The following is a 22,326-nucleotide window of genomic DNA, read 5'->3' on the forward strand; positions in this document are numbered from 1 at the left end:
GATTCAGGATTTTCATGTCGGCAAACAAAAGCACACGTACTAATATTAGAAATTATTAACTCCTCTATCATCCAATCCACAATACGGAACATTGATCTATTAGATTTATTATACGTTTTTAATCACGAGATGAAAAGCTAAACACTTCCTGCTTCAGCATCACCAATCGTTGTTTTTTTTCTTCAGCAAAATAGGCATCAATGGATTCGATAGGGATGAGTCGACCGCCGCCATTAGCGTAACCGTATCGGTCAATCAGTAAAAGGATTCGAATATCCATCCCAACAGTGGACAATTCAGTGGCTCTTTGCCATCATACATTACATCGGGCACGTTGCACGATGTATGGACGAAACGTTTTATTTACATCGTTCGATTAATGCGATAAAGTGGGCACAACTTCCTGCTGACACGTGTTAAACGAAGAGAGCATATAGGGATTGTTACAATATCAAGGTGTTCTGCATTCACGCAAGCTCTGTATATACAGGCATACTGCTAAATTTAGGAAATGTGGGGAAGTTAGACGAGGAATATTTCCTCACCATCGAGTTCAATGAGAATCATTAGACTAGCTACGCGTGTGAATTCCATAGTCTACCTGTCACGCAGCAGACACAATTCTCCCGTACCGATACCTTCTGGTCTACATGATATCGGTACGTGTATATGTAGATGAATGGATAAGCGTACGATAAACAGTTTCCTTAAATTAAACGATACGAACAACTCTGCAACAGTACTTTTCCTGAATGGATCTCCACGTTGGCAATCACCACACCCTCAGGTTGTTTTTTTTTTAATTTTTATTATTTAATTCTTTTAAATTACTTTACACTCTAACGATAAACCGCAGATACTAGCCTAACGTTTCCATTTTGGCGGTTTCATAATCGATTCGTTTCACTGGTGGATTATCTATGTATATATAGTGGTAATAATAATAGCAGCAACGAAACTAATATAAAATAGCGGAATTTCATACGACGTTCCTATAAATATCCAGATCGAACATAATATAATGACATGGACCAGATAAATTCATTGCAAAAACCTCGGTTCTGTTCACTGAGGCGCCTATTTTTAACTAGCAGAAACAGGTGTTCGTGTACAAATAGTCGGCGATATATCCGCAGCTGTGACATGACCAGTCTCTTTCAGCCTACAATAATATGCATTGACGTACGATCAACATCTGAAAGGTGAAATCCATCGTTCTCGGTGCGTACGACCCTCACCGGAGAGACGAAATATAGCAAAACATCTGAAAGACCGCTTTCCAAAGAGCCGAAGTATCATGTCGAAGGTTATGTTGTCAACTGCCGTTGTGCGATTGGAGTGATGCGATCTGATGTATATTATAATACCTTCGTATAACAAATTTATATTTTTAGTTTAAAGATATCAACAATGAGCAGCTGTTAGCTCGCAGGTTGTTAAGGTGGTTCTTATTTGTCTCATCTTTAAAGTACACTCCTTATGTCGACGAATGTGTTAACTGCCAGTCTATTTTCGTATTCTAGGCCTAGGAGTTAACTTGGATTCGACCTGATATACCTGATTCGTCTCGATAGTGTTAAGTTAAACCTATTTCGGCAACGAACTTTTATTGGCTAACTCAATAATAACATTTACAGAGTACGTAAGTCCAATCTTTATCAAATTAGGCGAAATCGAAATTTTCGTAAACATATGCTGATAAGAACAGCGGCCGAAGCGAGGCCGAAAATAACGGCGAATAGCAGGGCCATGTTGTATTTGAAACGGTAGCAATCTAAATCATTACTTGAGAGACTATTTGAGGTAGTGTTGATGGTAAGTGGCTGGCTTTTTGTTAGAGTCCTACGTGACTCGTTGGAGAAAACACGGACATGCACGTGGTAAACATTATTAGGCCAAACCGCTATTGTCGCCACGTTATCCTGAGTAACTAGACTAGTCATTACGTCAACGTCGTGTTCAACACGGCTCCATTCGACTTGGTATTTAACGTTGTCCAACTGTCGGACATGCGGCCACGTGACGAGAGCATCAACGCCGTCTAAATCTTTCATCGAATATTGTAACGATACTAAGCTAGGGCTCCAGAAACCGTGATTGCTATTGTTTACTGAAGCGTCCTCCGGACGGTGATGTTTTCCTACGTCGTGAGTTATATACTTCGCGTCGGAAAAGGTTTCTTCACTAGCTTCGCGACTGGGATTCACACACACTTCGAGGTCGGAACACCTCGTCTCTAGCTGGGCGACCTTGCCACTAAAGCTGTATGCAGTCAATAGAATTATTGTGGACGACTTCATTAGGCTCCGGCGTACTGTAGCATTTTGATAAAGTGTCTGCTCGATTTCTTGCGAATACCGAGACAACTGATCCTGCAGTGTTAGTACATAGACAAAGGGCTCATCTGAATCACTGATGCTAGCTGGTCTCGACCATTCAAAATGAATAGCGTCGCGCTCTGGCTGGTACCGGTATATCAAAGGCCGAGTGAAGTTAGTGTCTGGTACAGCGCTTGCATCAGCATTCGGATCTGGCGTAGAATAGTAGAACTTGCAGGATTCCTGACAACCCGGGAACTGTAACACAGCGTACAGCATTGCTCAGCGTGGTTATTAATATTCTTTGTACTTCTGAGGGTATACCGGTTAGTTTACAGTTAAGTTCATGTGCAATTTAGTTTAGCCTCTACCGTGGTCGACTTTTCAAAGTTGAATCGTGTAGTGATTATTCGGTTCAAACGGTATACTCACGCACAGATGTTTGATGCTACACATTGGTCCCCACATCTTGAAATTTTTGTAGAACATTCGGCACGTGTCCCAGCACTAAAATAGCACAACGTTACCTCGAAATTAATTATCAAGCTACCAATGTATAGCATGTCATAGTTGCGCTACCTTGGGAATGCATTGTGTCTATCACATCAATCTCCCAAATAGAATAGTTGTCTTATCTTTGGAAAAAGCTATCCAACCTACCATAAAGCAGTCCGGAGTACCGAAACAATTCTCATTTAAGCCGTCTACGTTGAACTGAAATCATTGAATTAGAAAGCAAAAATAGCTAAGTAATTTTGACGGAAAAAATCACGTTTTGTTCGCCTCATCCCTAGGCCTTGATAATTAAGGTTGTGTAAGGCAATTCCAGTGAAGGGCAATTGTCTATTGCAGAGCAGACATTGCGCTGTTTTTTTGTGAGCCAGGTTTTGGTATCTTGAGTTTCACTCTAGTCTTTCCTATTGTCGCTTGGTTCTATTGTTGGCAAGATGCTAGAGTAAAAGGAAAATTCAGAGCTCCCGCAAAGAGCTTTGAAGGCTCTTTTCGATCCTTGAAACGAGAATCCTTTACAATTGGGTATTGAGAAGCTGACAAACTGTCACAATGATTATCTGAAACATTACAGAAACTACCTGTATTTAACAACGCAACACCAAGAAAATAAAATATCCAGTAGTTCGTACCTTGCTGAGGCAGTGAGCTCTACACCTGGCCGTCATTACATTTGCTTTATCCATATTTGCGTTCCGCGCTAGAATAAGCGTCGGCGTTAGCAGGATGCTGAATGCACGGTAAAGCATTGCTTCAGACCTAGCAAATGACCATAACCTAACCCTAACTCTTGAGTCGCTCTATTTTTAAAGAAAAAAAAATAGGAGGAGCGTAGCCCCGAGAGAGGAGGTCTCCTTCTTGTTGCGCTTATTATCTTCAGTTAAACTTGAGACAAGAAATCTACACAGGGCCTCATCTGCCCTGCACGGAGGCAACTTCAGAGTAAACCGGTAGTAATTAAGGGGGTATTGACCATATGGTCAATGTAAGCGGTGGATGGAGTGGTTTAATAAATTCATAATTAAATGCTACAGATTACGAGGGCGATATAGATGAAGCGCTATATGGTTCTTCGCAATCTGGGCTTAATTTTCGATATTACGTTGACGAATTAACAGAGTCACCCTGTGACGCTAGCTTGCAGAAATACAAAGATGAATACGTACACGATGTGGCGATACACTGACAGAAGTATGACCACTTCTGTCGAAAAATTCTGATCACACATGAGTTTGGTCCTGAGCGGAAAAATAAATACGACAACAGAAAAATGCATTATATTTTTTTATAGCAGTACGTGAGTTTAACACTATTTCATCTTTTCTATATTTTTAGAAAGCAGCTATTAAACTATAATGTTTTGTATTTGGGATTCAGTCGACTGTGAATACATAATATCTTTCGGTTCTCATATCTGCTTTGCTTCGGTTTTTTGTCCGTTGGGATTTTTTTTTGATACTACCATTTGTTTTACGGTGCCATTTTTCAAAAAATGTAAGCCTGCTGCTTATTGCAGGGAGAGGAGAGTCTTAGCTGTGCGCAAATGCAACTTTCGATAACTTGTTCTAATGTAAGATTATTAAACCCCGTACTAAATCTAGTTAGTCAATTACGATAGCCTTTGATTAACAGCTGTATGTCGAACGGTAGGTATTCGAACATCGTTCGAGTATTTAGTTTTCCGTCAATAAAATGAAAAATAAAGTCTTAAGCTCTAGCAGTGCATACATTAAATAATGATATATTTTAAATGCAGTACGTGTATTAGCCCTCAAGCTTCAAAACCCAATTTCGAAATTGCCTTAAATACTAGGTGACTGGCCCTGTTTTGCCCGGCTACCAAATTTTCGTTTCGTTTCGGGTCTAGTGTAAACCTAGACGAATTCATTCAATAAGATCTTGAACGGCAATTCTAGATTGCACAAGTCTTATACATCGCTCACCGTCGTAACGGGGTCTTTGTTTATGAAGTCGGAAGAAAAATTTAAAGAATGACTTGATCATATTCCTTGAGGCACAGCTAATAAACTCACGGTTGATGCTCAGCGATCAGATGAATAACCTTCAAAATAAGGTAACTAAGTTGAATTACCTAACACGCGTTGGTACACCACTGTAAGAAGGACTTATCAAAGCAAAGAGACACCTGTACATTACTACTAATTGAGCTGTTCTCTTGTAGATATTTTATTCGGGGGGATGAGAACCTGTACACTTCAGCTACATTCAACAGCTGCCGCTCCTATATATTGCAGATAAGATTCTTTAGACGGTTCGAAAGTTCGTACACGGTTGCAGGTGGTCATAAAATACATGTTTCAACAGGATGTACTTTTACTCTATTAGCCACGAGTTATAGAAGTTCAGCCTATTTAAGTTGCTCGGACGATGCTTTCTCCTTTATAGCGCGAACTTTTTGTAACTATCATATGTTAGATCTATTTATATGTATCTATAGACAATAGATTTATATATATCTACAGACTATAGATCTATAGACAAAACGAGCATGAAGGCAAACGAATATAAAGGACAAAATAAGCCTAGCAGTTATTACCAATTCAATGTTTATCTTTTTTTATTTTTTTTTTTATGAAGATTTTTGAAGATAGCGCATAGGCCGAGTAGCAGGTTGTCAGTCTGGCGGACCGGGTTCTACGCGTATGACCAACGTTAAACATCCGTGTTTGACTTGCCTAGGTTCCTAAAGTCCTTTTTTTTTAGCTTAGCAGTAACGTAAAAGTAGATAGCTTCATGGGCAGCGTATTTGCCTGCTAATGTGGGTCTAGGTTTAAGCCTTTAGGTTCTACATGGTCTAGGTTCGAATGCGGGCACAGACAGACAGACAGACAGACAAACTTCGCTACGTAATGGCTGGGAGCCAGGCAGCCGTCTGTCTGAGGGAATTATGTCCAACGGCAGCGGGTTCTAAAATTTAGTGGCCTATGTGATCTGGAATAAATTCGGCCATGTTGCCGTTGTGGAACCCAGATTCATCCTAAGCTAAATACAGTCGAATACTCACAAATGTCACAGTCACTGGAGATCGAATCAACGAAGCGTATGAACAGTCTATTCAACTTAATTTGACCCTCTTAATTGTAAAAAGTTCAAAAATTCAATTGTGTACAAAATCTGACAGTTTAATTGGTCGCGCGCTTATTGAGTTAATGCTTGCAGCTGAAATTGGCCGGAGCCATCTCTCTATTTCCGGCAATCAGAATCTAATATTAGCTAATAATAGTAATCATATCAATAGTTTAAATCCGGTGAGAGAGACGATCAGTGCAAACTGCATAGGGTTGCTCACTTTTTGATAGGCAATTTGATAGAATGCAGATGTTAATATCTATTTCCACCTTGCTGAGCTCACTGCTATTTGGAACTTAGGAAATAGATATGTGACCGACCGCCAGCGATGCCTCTACCCTCTCCAGTTGGCGTTGAAGCCTGAAAGGCCTCGCACATAAATGGTCGCAAAACTTACTCATCAACTACAAGTGATCAACGCATAGCTTACGAGGTCGGGCTAAGACGTATAGGTTAAGCGTTCAACGAAATGTTTCGTCTAATTGTGCAGATGCTATTGTTAGGGGCAACCCTAGGTCAAGGAAACTTCGGCCAAAACAGTGATGTCTTGAAAGCGAGATGTCGCGCTCAGTGCCTCAATAAGGTAGCTATGTCCTTTAGGTTGTACTTACTAAATCACGTAGGGCATCCGCATAATAGCTCAAAGATATTCTCTGTTACAGCGTGTCGCTGCAAAGGCCGCAGAGAAGCAACAAAGTCTCTCTTCGTTTAACTTTCACAGTGGGATATATGCAAATTCAAGTTTAAAGTTCTCAGCTAACGCTTCATGCGTGAATGTGTTTGAAACGTATCGTGTCTGTGGCTCCTGAACACGAGTCATGCGCATACATAACAAGCACTTTCGTTTCGTTAGAAGTGGCTAACACTTAGGCGTTCTGAAAAAATTACTGAAGTTAAATTTTTTGTAGCTAAAAACGTGCTCGAACTTAAATAGGCACTCATGGCATTTTTAAATACAAGCATTAGTGATTCCAGATTTTGCTGGAAGGTAAGCAGTACGTAGTTTGGAAGAAGGAGTCGTAACGATCGCTTTTTCGATAGATCGGCGATGAATAGATAGAGAAAGTTATTAACTAACCATCTTACGATTATTTGCTGTAAGATCTTGACTTGGTTCTAACCGGCTTATACTTCAATTGTCTTTTTTTTTTTACTACAGTTCTATAAACCGGAGGAGAATATAAATTGCCTCGATGATTCGGAATGTTGGATGGTAAGTTCGAACATCAACAACATTTTGCCTTATAACATCTGTAAAATACCTATTCTGAGCAGTTTTTACTATAGAAAAGATTCACATCTCAGTATTATACCAGGTGACCCTAAAATCACTTTTCGTCTCCGTCGTAGAGGGGTACGGTAAATGCCCTACCTTCTGATCCTTTATTTTTTTTATTATTGTGACGGAATTTCAATCCTCTAACTGACTATTTCGTTTGTTTGGTTCTTTTCCAGTGTTGGGATACCTGTCATATGTTTTACACTAACTTTCGCGTGTGGGGGCACATGTGTGAAGAAAAGAAACTCTGTGTAAGTTGCCAGTGTAATCATATCGTTATTTTAAGCCTTTGACGGCTTCTGCAAGATGCATATCTAGTGTATGTCTATGTTAGCTTTGGACATAAAACGATTACTTTTCGGCTAACAGATACACACTTTTCCTATGAATTTCAATTTTCAGTTCCCCGGCTGCCAGGAATCGTGTCGTTTCCATAACTCACACCCAGAACTTGTCATCCAAGAAGGTCATTCCGATACTGGTGTTGTACAACCATTGAAGTACAGCTATCAGCCGGAGAGCGACGCGTTTCGTCTGCAGTGGACGAGGCCCAAGGAAGACTACCAAGTCGGGCAGCTAGTTTACGTGTTGTTGATACGGGACGAACTCTCTGGCGACTGGGAACAGTTACAACAAACCTTCTACCACAACGTTACAGTACGCCGAGGCCTTATTAAGTCGTCATCACACATCCGACTCATTTCCTATGACTCTGAAGGCAGAACCGCTGAAATAGTGAAGCTGTGTTCTGAACTGAACGTTAGTCCGAACAGGGAATATATTGAGGAGATGTATAAAGACCAAGGGTACTTTGATAACATTGTCCCAGGCTACATTGGCTATCGTAAAGGATCTTCGATGGAACAGTGGAAACCGGCCGTTCAGTCACTACGAGATTCCAACAAACACGTTGGTGGTGTTGATGCCGTTATTTCCTGGGCGCATGTGCCACACAAAGCACAAACTAAATACGTTGTCGAATGGAAACAGGCAGATCAGACTATCGACATCACTGGACAATTGTCCACCTATAATAACGTCGGTACCTTGACCCTGTGGCCAAACACAATGTACCAGCTGACCATCAGAGCTTTTGTGCCTGGCATCCGTGACCCTATCGCGCGCAGTATCACTATTATTATCAATACAGCTGATTTCGACGGTGCCGGCCTGTGGATACCCATCAACTACGTCACGATAGGCGCTGTTACAGCTTTTATTTTAACTGGCGCAATAACTTTTATCGTCATACGGTTCTATCGTCGTCAGCGCACTCGTCCAGTCGACACGATCCCAACAATCCAGCCTACAGCTCCAAACAAAATAGGCTCATCTTTTCGACATGCCTCAGTGAAAAGACAGTTGTCCTCACTCGGTACACGCCTTTCTCAAGGACCACTCAGTCCATCAGTTAAGCACAATCGGCTGATTGAAGAGGATCCTTCATTCTCTTCAGATCCTCGTCACATGCCAGACAGCGGCTGTAACGTTTAACATGTTACCGTTGATAATGCATAACGATGGACGGGGTTTTACAAATAACCGGCGCGTACGGTCGCTATAGTGATGATGATGATGACGGCTTGGTGGCAGATACGAAATCATATCTTCAGCCGTCGACAACTCACGACGATATTGTTATAACTACGAGCACAGTAGTGTACATAGTATGGTATATATAGTGAAGAGTTTTTATTAACCATTTCTCCTTGAGTTCATTTCATATGCTTGTTGCTTCGAGGCTAATTTCTAATCAACGTAAGATAGATTTCGCCAGAATTCTAATATATATATAAATATACATCATATTAGGTGGCCTACGAACTTTAATCGTAGGGAACAAATAAAATAAATAACATTAACAATCAATGTACAAAAAGCTCGAGTGGTCAACCAAAGGCGGTTACTTTGCCATCCCGCTAGCGGCAGTATATGGTTGACCGTACCCCTATCATCACTGCGCTGTGCATAGACCAGAAGATAGTTTAAAGATTACTAAACTTAATAAAATTAATGCAACTACACTCTGTAACTTCTTTTTTTTATTATATCATTAACCTGGCGACTAAGTAATCAAAAAATTAGCATCTACGATGCTAATTTTTTGATTTGAGCGCAGAGATATGGCTCAGAAAAGCTCTAACATTTCCTAGACTACCCAAGTATCCTACAAGAGAAAAACAGGCGTGTTTGTTTTATCGTATTTTTTGTGTAGATAATTATTACCAGTCGGTCCTGTTTACCTGTGACAATACATGCGGCATGCCAACTTTCTCCTCAATCGGTTTATATCTCTCCATAAAATTCATAACACAAATTCACCAGACAGTAATAATAATTACTATATTACTATACGTACATTAAATTAAATCAGTTTATTATTTATTCCTATTTTTCATATATATATATATATATATATATATATTCAATACCTATTATCTTGCTGCCGTATATCTTAGTTGCAACAACCTTGTGATAGCATTCTTTACCTTGTTTGGGGCTATTTAATCATATGATTTCAATATTTCACAGATTGACCGCTTTCGTGTTTTCTAGTTTACAATATAGAGCTATGTTGTATATATGCATGTTATATATATATTTTTTTTTGTTTTTTAGCGTTACGTTTCTGGAAAAGATAGTTGCCTTTTTGTTTTCTCTTCGTAACGAATAACGTAGCATAAAAACCAAGACGTGTAGTCATTATACTACCGATTCAGACGAATTTACGCGTGAAATTATGTTATTTCTCAACGTACTGCTTTATGCACGAAGGCTAAATAAGTTACGAAGAACTACGGTGCAACCAGTTCTTAATATTGAATAAATGAAGACCGGACGGTATGACGTAATGTACGTCGATTTCAACTCAGCGTTCGAGCGAGCTGTCTGTTCCAAGTTCCTTAAGATGTTTCCTTACTGTGGCATCGGAGGTTGACTGATGAGGCAGAACAAAAGTTTTCCTAGCGACCCATTTTTTTTTCTGTTTGAATGAATGGAAAACACGCGGACCGCATCAGGTTGTTCTCAAGGCGCAATTCAGAGACCTCTCATGTATTTGTTGTTTATAGTACAAACATGTGCATATGTTCTATAAAGACAACAACGGCTTGCTCTACAGGACATGCTAAGCAAGCTTTTTAGACAAGTAGCTTTGGTGTAAAGTTTTTATCCAGTCGTTTTCTTTACGAGTGCTAAGTGTGTACTAAAGGACATCTGATTGTCACACGGCTGCTCTACGAACTTTCTTGTTGTTTGTTGTTTTTAGAAAATGGATTTCTGTACCGGACCTCATGAAGTTCTAGTGAGGCCACCCAGCCAAATACAATTCAGTAGCATTATTTTCGTGATGGTAATATACTGCCATAATAGACTTAGAGACAAGTAGTGGTCTAGGCGCGCCTAAACGCCCTGTATCTCACAGTATGTCATTTACAATTGAAGAGAGCTAAGGAACACGTTTAAATAATATAATATATATTCACTAGTTACTAACCGTAGCATTACTTCTCATGTTTACAGAATTTTTCATACTATTTCTATTTCGCATAGCTAAAACACGGTCTGGTAAGCCAAACGGCTTAAAAAGATCCTTTCATGAATAAAATCTTCTAATGCTTAGGAAGATAGAAACGGAATACAGAGACAGTGACCAGAACGTTCAATACTACAGAATTTTGGACGGTTGAGTTCCGTGAATCGGACGTACATCAAAAATGATGGGCGCCGCACTACATTGATAACTTTTAACCCTTCCGAGTAAAGCCTGTTAAAGCTATAACATATTGTTGGAAGTCACCGATAGTTTGAGAGAAATCTTTCGATGGCCCATTACATATTGCAATGTATGTGTATTTAATTTCGAGATGCACATGGAGACACGGATGGGGTTTTTCAAATCAGCTACTAAAGCATTGGACGCATGCCTATTAATGGGATCATATGAGGATACTCTACTTTTTTGATCTCGAAGATTATTATTGGCTATCAATTTAATTAAAGAAACAAGAAAAGTTGACCCGATCTGACAAGTAGGTGATAATAAAATCCAATCTACCCGCGTCAATTAGGTAATTGAAAAATTCGCATTGCTGGACCGCCAAGCGTGCCTCTTCCCTCTCCAGTCGGTATGTGAAGTAGGAAAGCCCCTGAAGTACATAACAGGAGCCTCTTCCACTCTACACACCAGACGATCGAGAAGCGCATTTCACTTGTCCACCTCCAGACGTTTACCAACATGGCTGGCTTAATAGCCTGTGCTCTTCTTGTAGGGGCAGCCACTGCCCAAGAAATTTTTGACCAGAAAACTGATATACTGAAGGCCAGATGCCGTGCCCACTGCCTCAACAAGGTAAGCACATTTTCAAAAACAATTTGTTGTATGATAAATTCCAGAAGCTAGACCTCTCATGGACCACCAGCTCAGTTAACTATCTACGATGTGTATGCCATCGTTTCAACTGAGATGCAAAGAGATCCCGCCTGTTTTCAAATAATAGACGGCCAGCACCTTTTTTCATGGGAAGATCACGTTCAGCAATGACGTCATCCTAGTGACACAGCCCTATACTCACATGAGTTAACTGTACAGTGATAACGGAAATCGGCGCGAGAGTATGATCAATAGTGAAAACACATGCGAAGTGTTCGTGCACCTAATACCTATTCTTTGTCGCCGAAACATTTGAAACCGAATTATAGCCAGTGTTATCCTGAGCTCGCAACGGTGATCGCCTATTCTATTGATAACTAAGACTGTGCTAGATTTTATTTTACAGTCGTGTCAAACTAAGCGGGTTTATTACTTCTTTCTGCTTGCAGTTCTATATGCCTGAAATGAACACCAATTGCCGAGATGACGCCGACTGTTGGATGGTAAGGGTCAGCATGAGTCCGTCACTTTATAGCGCTTTTCAATGAGGAATCACTGAAATAAAGCTGTCTGTTAAATATTGACTAAGTTGCCACCTATGTGTCTACTCAAATAAAAATCGAGCTTCGTTGCTGTAGAAAGGTTATTGGAGGCATGCCATCTAGAACGATTTTTCTTTTGCGGCAGAATAAAGTCACGACTTTCGACACGTAAAAGTTAGACTCGCCTCATATTGTGCAAGTGATGTTTTTTATAGTACTTGCCTTATGATAGTCGATCTTTTTGAATAAGGATTTTTATGATGAGATAAAAAAAAAAAGCTTATTTTAATGCAATGCTAGGAAAATTCTCTTGAATGGGCTTCTAAAAGACGTTTACAACTAACTCTTTCATAATGTTATTTTCAGTGCTGGGACTCCTGCCATATGTTGTATGGAGGCTTTCGTGTATGGGGGCACATGTGTGGAAAAGATCCGGACTGTATGCGGGTAAGCGATGACAGTGATTTTTTTTCTCAAGCGTAAGTTTCTTCTGATGGGTAATGTGTCGTCCGTTTAAAGAATTCGTTGGCGGACATTGTTGCATGCACCGTGTAACTTGAATAGATCACATCTAGTTAATTTATTTTATGCAACTTTTCTATCTTAATTCGATATTTAGTTCCCGGGTTGTCAAGAATCATGCAGTTTCGTAAGCTCACACTTGGATTCCTTGACCCAAGAAGGTCGCTCTGATACTAAGGCTATACAACCTCTAAAACACCACTATCTGTCGGAAAAAGATGCCTTCCATTTCGAGTGGACGCGGCCCAAAGAAGACTACCAAATTGGGCAGCTAGTTTACGCGCTGTTGGTACGGGATGAACTCTCTGGCGGCTGGCAGCAGCTACAACAAACTTTCTACCACAACGCTACCGTGCGTCGAAGTCTTATTAAATCCTCGTCGTACATCCGATTGACGTCTTATGACTCCGAAGGAAGAACCGCCGAGGTAGAGAAACCGTGCTCTGAACTAAATCTCTATTCGGAAGATGCAAATATTGAGGGAATGTACAAGGACACCGCGATGAAAGGCATGCCTCCAGGTTATACCAGTCGTCATCGAGAATTGTCGCTCGACTACCTACAAGACGGCTGGGTCCCTGTTCTCCAATCCCTGCGTGCTTCAAGTATGAATTCTGGCGGCGTTGATGCTGTTATTTCCTGGGAGCAAGTGTCTCATAAAGCGGCAGTTAAGTATGTTGTTGAATGGAAACAGCCCGATCAGAATATCGATATGACTGGACAATTGGCTACATCTAACAACATGGGCGTCTTAACTCTATGGCCAAACAAAATTTACCAGCTGACCATCACAGCTTTTGTGCCCGGTATTCGTGACCCTGTCGGGCGGAGCAGAGCTCTTGTTATCAACACGGCTAAACACGTGTCCGGCTTGTGGATATCAGTCAGTTACATCGAATTAGTAGTTATGACCGCTGTTCTGCTCTTTGTGATCGTACTGTCAGTTGTTGCACAGACGTACCGACGCTGTCTTCGAGCCGATACCGTCACCGCTACACAAGCTGTACATTCGACAACACTAAATTTACCATTTCGACATGCCTCAGTGAAAAAACAGTTATCATCGTTAAGCACTCGTATTTCTCAGAAGCCTCTTAAACACGATCGGCTGATTGAAGGAGATTCTCCATACTCACTTGGCCATCGTGCCAACGACTGCAATATATAGCATATCGCTCCCAATTGTACTGAATAACTGTGTGTGCCCTTGTGATGTCACGATAATTACGTATTTTGACAACGATTGTATTCCAATGCGGACCCGGATCCACTCGGTCGTTCGGCTTTAAGCTCAGAATTTAGAACCCGTTCAAAAAGCAATAAATTTATATAATTTATTAATTTATATATATATATATATATATATATCAAATCGTATTATTTGTTGTTAGGACATAATTAGTAATATCCAAGGTTGAATTAAATTGCATTAGTACTGTCCTGTGTACGATTATAGAGTTTCACTTTATCTATATATATTATACATTTACTTTCTATTACGCTTCTTGGCCAAGTTACTTTTATGATATAACAGGAATTTACTTAATTGAAATTGTCTAACGGAGCATACCCTCATTACTGTTGCAGACTAAACTAGAAGGCTGACAACAATCATATATCTTATATAAAGCTAAAAGACTTCTAAATAAATTCTAGATTTTCTTTTGGCTTGTCTAAATGAAGAAATAAGTTTTCTTTTTAACACGACGAACGAAGGTGCTCTGTTTTTACACTCATAATAGTCGGGAAGTTGTGTTTTCAATTTGAAACAACTTCATTCATCGATATAATGATACATTAGATGCTACTATTTGCTGGTAAATTAAAGGAAAGCAATAAATCTTGCTTTGCGAGAGACCATACTTCAAAGTATCATCCTCGACTGATTATCGATATCAGAGGTGGTTGTTGCCGTGATAAAATACGGTTACTCTTGTTAAGCCAAATACATTTACTGAATGTTTATGTTATTCACTAGTATCTGAAACGTACGTCATCTGATTAGTGTACATTTACATTGAAAGGTCTAGATTTTTCAAGTAATTGATATTAGGCGCCCCGATCCGTTTCCTAGTTAAAAATTGGGACAGTGTTCTTAGAATCGTTCGCATCTAAAATGTTCCTTACGCTACTCGGCCCGAATATTTAGCTTGAATTATTACGCATTTATCTTGAAAGCTTTTCGTAATTTATCCTGTCGAAGCGATGAATTAGTCATATCTACAACTTCGAAAAACAACTACATCTACATATAATTTTACTTGTTTCAAGCGCTCCATGTATTTAAATAGCCCGCCTTCTACTCCTGCTTAGATAATCTAAAATTAAGTTATAATAAGGAATGTAATTAAATTCGTTGTAGAGTTACGGAGCGTGTTCGAACAAACCTAGCCAAGGAGATCAAATCTCACAGGCCTTCGTTCAAGTGGGCTAAGCAGAAAACCTCGAACGATGTTCCAGTATACGGTTATATGAATGATCCTGACGTGCATCGTTGCCGTGATGTCCGAGTCGAATACGACCGCATTGGTAGCACTGTGCAGGATAAACTGTCTCCAAGAAGCGCAATATGAATATATTTCTCATTCAGTCCTATTTACAACAGTAGATACCAAAAAGAGCCTGTTTCTCGAAGCAGGCTCGCGGCCGTGTATTAAAGGTAACACGCAGTACAGTGGTTGAACGAATAATGCCGACGACATCCTATTTGTTAGATCGGGAGTCGGGTCTTATACAGGATAAGATACCAACAGATACTTTTCAGTCAAACTTTTATTTTACATCGCCACGGTCGATCACGAAAGATGCCACGCTTCAGTTCATGAGTAGAAAACGTAAAGGGCTATTAATACAGTACCTAGCCAGACATAGTAAACCTTTAATTTATTATAAGTAAGTCACTCTTACCTTATGAATCTGTTTACTTTTATTTCAGTGCTGGTTATGATGTGATCGTCTATTCGACAACGTCGATATGCATACGGACCTAACCCAGCGTTTCTGAAGACTGAACGTTTAGGACAACAAAGAAACGTCCCATTGCATGCATCTGATTATGTAAACAAACCTACACGCAAACGCTAATATACAACTATCACGCCGAGCTTCATTAAATTCTTAGTTTCGGGTGATCACCTCTTGACCTGATAAAAGCTGGAAGACCATGCCCCCTCCGCATCTCACTCTTGGTACTTCAGGCTTGGTGAATAATGGGACAGATACTATTCACTAGCACCATCGTAAACCTTGAAGCACTTGGTAACTTTTCGTTATATATTCTTCTGAAAAAGTACCCAATGATCTTGTAGAATCGTATAAGAAGCTCGGCCGTATTGACTTGAGTAGTAAAAAAAAATTCGCGGAACGGCAGCCGCTAATAAGAAGAGCACAAAGTCCGATCAGCTTGTTCGGGAGCAAGACTTTTGCTCATAGGATACCACCCAAGTGACCGTTGAATGATTTTTCACTATTCTCTGAGATTTTCAAATATTAGCCACGCTATTGACGCCTCTGACGAAACCGGAGGTCGAGCGGACGTATGGAATGATGAAATTAGTGAAAGGTTGGCTATGTGCACCAGAAACCTCTGCCAAGCTCCAATTGTTGCTCAATACCGTCTGTGATATAAATTATTAAGACTTACATTTTGTATAATCTAAACTAGGCACTTTTTAATAAATACCATTTTTGAATCACCACGTACACCACAGCATAGTTCAACCGACTGCTTCATTTACTTCCCACGCTTCTCTATTGCTGTTTTAACAACATTAACTATCACTATCGTTCCTGTGGCTCGTATTTATCATCACGACTTTCAGCACGAAAATGGCGACTGCCCTTTATAGAAAATAGGATCCTTTAGGTAACGCAGCTGGCAGCTCTTCGTGGCTATGCTATTGGTCAGCGATATTGGACTATGAGCCTTACATGTAGCAAACTTTATCGTTAGACCAAGAGCACATGCATTTTCCTATTGTTCGATTTCCCCTGATGCCTGCTTCGGGACCGAACGGTTGCCACTGCACAAGTTATTTATCTATTATTTACAGATTCTAATCCATGCCGAGTATCTAAGAGGAGTACTGTCTTCATTACATAAGAGGAGCCAAAAATTTCTTTTCAATTGACTCTACCCGATTGATTTGCAGTGTTTATGATTTGCTTATTTCTTGCTACGACATGCAATGTTATATTGAAGACCACTTGGAAAGTCAAGCAAATTACGAAAACTGCACATTTTATTTTTGCATAGTTAAAGAAAACTGTATGCCACCTTGTCCAGCGCATATTGAACGTACGGGGTACCGCCGTTAGCACCACTCGTCATTGTGCTAGCGACGACCGATAATGGATAATCCCGGTACATATGTGTACCTTCGATGAGGCGCGCAAACCACAGGTATAGTGACTAGATTCGGAAGATGTTTTATAGCATTTAACTAGAAAACCCTTAATCTTACCAGACATGAACCTTTAGTAGAAAGTTTTCTTGTCTTGCTAAGTTGAGCCATCGAAAATAGTAAAAATCTGTTTTATTATTCAGGACATTTATTGTTTCGCGTACGAACATTACTTGCTTCACAAATAAGTGTGATATATTTATATTATGTTTAAATGATTATACAGGTGCACATGCTTGATTCCCGATCAGTATCGAATGGAATAATTTTTAAAAAAGTTTCCGAAAAACAACAGTCGAATTATGCACGCATACATAGGTAGCACTATGCCACTGCGTCTCGTGAGATGTGAACGTGAAAAGACGAATTACATTTTGCTTTTATCTGACGACGCCGGCGCTGACGGCGTTCCCTTCGACTACGTCACACAGTTTTCTGAAGGTGAGTTAAGGAAGCGAAGTTTTTCAATTTTAATGATGTGAGGGCTAAAAAAAATAATACAAGCGCCATATTTTTTATTGAAAACTTATTTATGGTTTTTTTTTTTTTCGGGATCGTTTCAATACGACATTATATTGCTTCAGCCTGCTTACCTCTATCCGCAAGGTGCATAATACGCTTCACGAATAATAAAATATCCAAACTCTTCATATTCTGTTACATGGGCTGGCTTAAATATCTACAATGTTCATGTTGTTGCTACACTTTTCTTTTGAAACTAGATGCCCGGTGGTCTAATGTGATACGGATTAGAGACAACTGCCGATAACACTCCCGCACACAGCTTTGTGAGCCGGCTACACAGTAGGCGACTTTATATTTTCGTCGTACTTTATTTAGAAGAAAATTCCATAGCACCTGACATTCCAACAGTGGAATAAGTGGATTTCTTTCCGTTATGAAGGACTTTAGAAATGAGGGATATCCAATCTACCTCTAAATTCAGCCCGGCTGAATGTTCGCTAAAGTGAAATACCCTCGTCGAAGCCAAGACCTTTCCCCTTATTCTAGTGCTGCTAGTCCGTAAGACTTTCCGAGCGTCTACAATTCTTCAAGCCGGTAAAAGGTGCATTTTGAATCAGGCATGTAGAAATTAAACTTTTACTTAATATTTTCTATTTGTTTAGGGAGTGTCTCAGGTCCCAAGCAACTCCGGTATATCTTTTAACCGAAGTGAAGAAAATCACGGTCTTCGTAAACAATGCCATCCTACCTGCTAGCTATTCCACCAACTGTTTACTATCGTAACGCTCGTTGTCCTTGAATACAAATAATACGACACGATAACTACCTAGGGTATAACCCATATAAAGAAGCAATTTGTCGTTTAGAGGAGCACTAACGCCTACACTAACGTTCAGTTGATCTTTTTAGTCAAGTGACCTAACCTATGTGATTATGGGTTAGAAACAGTGTGTAAAAAGCCACATAATTCTACGAGAGTATCCATTATGAAAATCGCTTCCATTTCGCGCGTTACCTTTTCGCCGCCTTTGTCCTTATGCTAACATCTGCAAGCTTTTCTTTTACATTCTTTTTACGAATCGATCCATTTTCATTTCGATCGTTTATTAGTAGCGGGTGCTTTCATGTTGCGGTCTGTGCAGGTATCAAGTCTGTCTATCAAGTGAACCTTCAAAGCAACATAGCACGATGTTTTTCATCTTTTCAGTCGTTCGTTATTATGTGTCTAAATCCAACATCGCCGTTTCGAACATCGGAAGCTGAAGAAAACGCTAGAGCTTCATCATCCGTATCATTATGGCGATATTCACCTCCTGCAGCAAAAATCTGTCGCGTCTTTTTTTGCCGAACGAGAGCCGGAAAATGGCTGTTCCCTTCAGAATCTTGAATTTCTGTCTCAGTCCAGTTTTCTGTCGCTGCAGTTAAGTAGATACTGTGTGACCGAGCAAAAGAGCGAAAAATGGGACAAGCATAGCACAGAATACTATTTGACACCCTTTCAACACCAGGGATAGGCTCAAATAAATTCGATCTTGGCCCGCGTGCGGACATAATCGCTGCGCTGCATACGACGCAGTGCTTGAGTGTACCCCTAAAAACTTTGCACTAGTGCTTCAACGCAAAAGCTACTCTGACAAATTTCGTCTGTTCAGATCGGTCGAGGAGAAAGAGTGAAACAGGTTAAGAGGAAACCAATCAGCGCTCGACTGACGGTGAGCTGCATTGTCGGGGACGACCCGAAAACTACAATAGAGATGACGCGACGATTGAATGGGGCAGCTAGAGCGGCCCAATATCACTGCATCAATCGCAGTGCCACACAAATATCTTTGCGGTACGGCCACTTGTAGGCTAATAGGTGTTTGTCATAAAGCACAAAAAGCGCCGGTTTTCGTCGAAGTTACATTATACATTTAATGCCATCCTTGGCCTGAAAGTCATATTTCTTCGAAACGGATATACGCAGGTGTCGCTCGAAGAATAAGACCGGAATTTAAGTTAAAGTTTGCATTGAAATGTTTCGAGATGGCTTCACCTTTGCCACCGAAAACGATCTTAGTACGACTCTGATGCATTGGTTCATGTTAGGGAATAAGGCGCGCTTGATATAAACTTAAATCTTACGCTCGGCTGTGGCGGGTGCCTGCTCCAAACTACTTACTAAAGGACAAATCTTGTTATGTCGACAAATGAACTCGTTCTCACTGCTTTGAACTCGTTTAACCAAAACGACCTATATCATAACAGTGATGGATTATAGTGACAGTGGATTATAGTTGTTATTTTCGGTTAAAAAAATGGATGATCAGCAAATATTATAAGAGATAGATATTTTTATAAAGCCTGACTTAGCATTAATATTCCAGGCTGTCGCTAGCAGGCTGTCTACGCAGATAAATGGTAAAACGAATAATCGTCTATTGACATTAATGTTAGATGTAGCTTATTAATTACCTATATATAGGCGAAACGTTGATAAAGATCACATAAATTTGAATCGTTTCAAATGGGTTAAATAATTTATGATATATAGGCCAGTAACCCGTAGTGTTTATCCCATACAATACTTCCCTGGTTAATCGGAAACAACTATTTATGTCCTACGTTATGTTCACGAATCGTACAATATATCTGCCTTAAAGACCAACTAAATATCCAACAAGATCTTGAGAGTTAACCTGAGCAAAATTGACACAGGTCACAAACATGAGAGATGCACAACAGGCGATAAGTTTAACAGAAACAGCTAAAAAATCTTCTCAATATTTTCGAAATTAAAATGATCTGAAGATGTTTATATTTATCGGCATAGAAAATGTTTGCCTGCTCTCGAGTAAGGATCATAAGGTTTTTCAGGCCACTTGTGAGACGATATACAGATACGTCTGCTGTTGGCGACGGCTAATGCCGTTTAACGCCACAACAGAAGCCGGCTCGTAAGATAAATAAAAGAGATATAGAAGCGGAAAATCATATGGTAAACGATAGGCTTAATCGTGATCAACATGGTAGATCACAAATGGGATTATGGAATGATGATCCGAACGAAATACGTTTATGTTAGCAAAACGTAATTAAAAATATGTCTGAGTCAATGCTGTAAAGTAAAGCTGTACCCGTTTCAAGTCACAGTAGAGGCTCACTTACGAAATGGTTGACATATCAGTACCGAACACGGCCTAATATCGTTACGGGATGATCGATGAACAAGCCCTAAATCTCAATTTTTCCATTGATTAGATCTCAATATCCTGTCTAATTTTATTGTTTAGCGCTAGAGGATTGAAGCTCATTATGGCAAATACGGATTAATTTGTAATCCCATCAGCTTTTCGATGGCAACTCAGCTCTCTTTATCAGTTCCATAGGTTCCATCGGACGCAGTCTTCAAAATGAAAAATAGAGCCATCTACACAGCTGGAAAACCTTAATAGTTTCAGAAGTAGGCCTAGGTCGAGACGACACCAATTGTCGTTTTGTTCTAGTCGTATTTCAGACAACATATATATATTTCAATATGAGATTCAGTATAAACTACATATACTTCCATCATCCAAATCTTAATTCCCTTTGAAATTGTTCATAAATATAATAAACTCGTGTTAACACAGTGTAATCGTAGCTCAGGTCTGCTCGAAACTTGTTTTTGTGTTAAATACTTATTTTCAGATGTTTCTTGAACTTTGGAAAGAGAAAAAATTACAGTAAGTTAAATCTGAGTGCATGGCGCAAGCCTTGCCGTAAGTCTTTAGGTGACCTCTCAAGATGGTTCGATACGACGCTTGTGATATCTCCAAGTTTTCTGCGAGGTGTCTGAAAGTAATCTTGCAAATCCCTAGTTCGAGCTGATTGAGTATTTTCGTAAGATAGACAATGAACAGCTAGATTGTTGCTAATAACATGGTTTAAAGGCCAGTCTATCATGCAGCAGACATTCCTTTTGTTAACCTTAGCATCAATCAAAAACAGTATGCAAACGGAAAGACGATAATATTTATGGGCTTTTTCAGCCCCACGCTATGTAGCATAGTTCAAGAGAGTGGTTGACAGATTATCCATACCTTCTAATACTGGCTTCTGAGAGTTTTTTTCGATTTATTGTATGCGCGAGCAGTGGACCCAATCATTATCCCTCGATGGCTGGCAAAAGTTATTTTTATTAAGCGACATATGAACGGCATTGGATAGGCCATAGATCCAGGACTGCTCAGTCCTGGCATCTACTAAGTCTACTATACTAAGTTGTATCGACGCAGATTAGCGATTTATGTTAGAGGCCCTACACCTGAATAAGGCGATGGCGTTCTTGAGGACAGTTTCAAGACTATTATGACAAGAAAATGACGACGAACTCTGCTGTCTAATAGAATTCATTAGGACAAGTTAACTAAGTTTACGCAAGCACTTCGCCACTAGAATGTTCGTTGGAGTGAATTTAAATCAATTGAGAAAGCACGTTAAAATACAGAATGCAATATTATGGGAGGAATGGAGATGATCAGTAATTATACAATTATTTCGTTTTCCTTTGTTAGCTATGCGGAAGAGTGGCACAAAAAAAAAAAGTAAAAATCAGTATTTGGCTAAAGTCTGTGCCTGTGCCACTTATCATTCGGAATGTAGCACACGTCTGTAATTCTTATTGACGATGTCATACCGGCTCCATCGCCAACAGAAAGTAAATATTGAAGAAATGACAGCCATGTTAACGTCCGGAAACAAGAAGCTAAACGACGAACGATTCCATCCTTTACTTGCAGCTATGAGTAGACTTCTTAAGTTGTAAGGCAAGTAAGGGCAATTTTTTATATTTTTTTCCCTCTGT

General features: G+C 39.9%; 4 protein-coding genes across 5 annotated transcripts in view; 2 read left to right on the forward strand and 2 right to left on the reverse strand.

Moving 5' to 3' along the window:
• The window catches only part of LOC111259742 (uncharacterized), a 41,271-nt gene that overhangs the window by 4,460 nt on the left and 14,485 nt on the right, over window positions 1-22,326 (reverse strand). The gene's annotated exons all lie outside the window — the stretch shown is intronic.
• On the forward strand, window positions 41-9,229 carry LOC111259739 (uncharacterized). Of its 2 annotated transcripts, none has more exons than XM_022831949.1 (4): window positions 41-787; window positions 7,078-7,131; window positions 7,374-7,448; window positions 7,600-9,229. In XM_022831949.1, the coding sequence occupies exons 1-4, from the start codon at window positions 680-682 to the stop codon at window positions 8,689-8,691; spliced, it is 1,329 nt and encodes a 442-aa protein (XP_022687684.1). In that variant the 5' UTR covers window positions 41-679; the 3' UTR covers window positions 8,692-9,229. The 2 variants fall into 2 exon arrangements, with proteins under 2 accessions (XP_022687684.1, XP_022687685.1); XM_022831950.1 differs by having other exon boundaries at window positions 41-659.
• The window catches only part of LOC111259741 (uncharacterized), a 32,106-nt gene continuing 10,568 nt past the window's right edge, over window positions 789-22,326 (reverse strand). Inside the window, exons 2-4 of the mRNA XM_022831952.2 lie at window positions 2,979-3,032; window positions 2,751-2,825; window positions 789-2,576 (exon numbers count right to left, since the gene is read on the reverse strand). Coding sequence (XP_022687687.1) covers window positions 1,659-2,576; window positions 2,751-2,825; window positions 2,979-2,981 — 996 coding nt within the window. The 5' untranslated portion in view covers window positions 2,982-3,032 and the 3' untranslated portion in view covers window positions 789-1,658. The remainder of the gene's footprint in view (window positions 2,577-2,750; window positions 2,826-2,978; window positions 3,033-22,326) is intronic.
• On the forward strand, window positions 11,371-14,479 carry LOC111259740 (uncharacterized). The gene is made up of 4 exons (XM_022831951.2): window positions 11,371-11,548; window positions 12,019-12,072; window positions 12,478-12,558; window positions 12,731-14,479. The coding sequence occupies exons 1-4, from the start codon at window positions 11,435-11,437 to the stop codon at window positions 13,799-13,801; spliced, it is 1,320 nt and encodes a 439-aa protein (XP_022687686.1). The 5' UTR covers window positions 11,371-11,434; the 3' UTR covers window positions 13,802-14,479.

Source organism: Varroa jacobsoni, unplaced genomic scaffold, assembly GCF_002532875.2.
Source record: "Varroa jacobsoni isolate VJ856 unplaced genomic scaffold, vjacob_1.0 scaffold_360, whole genome shotgun sequence".
Classification (NCBI taxonomy): Eukaryota; Metazoa; Arthropoda; class Arachnida; order Mesostigmata; family Varroidae; genus Varroa; species Varroa jacobsoni.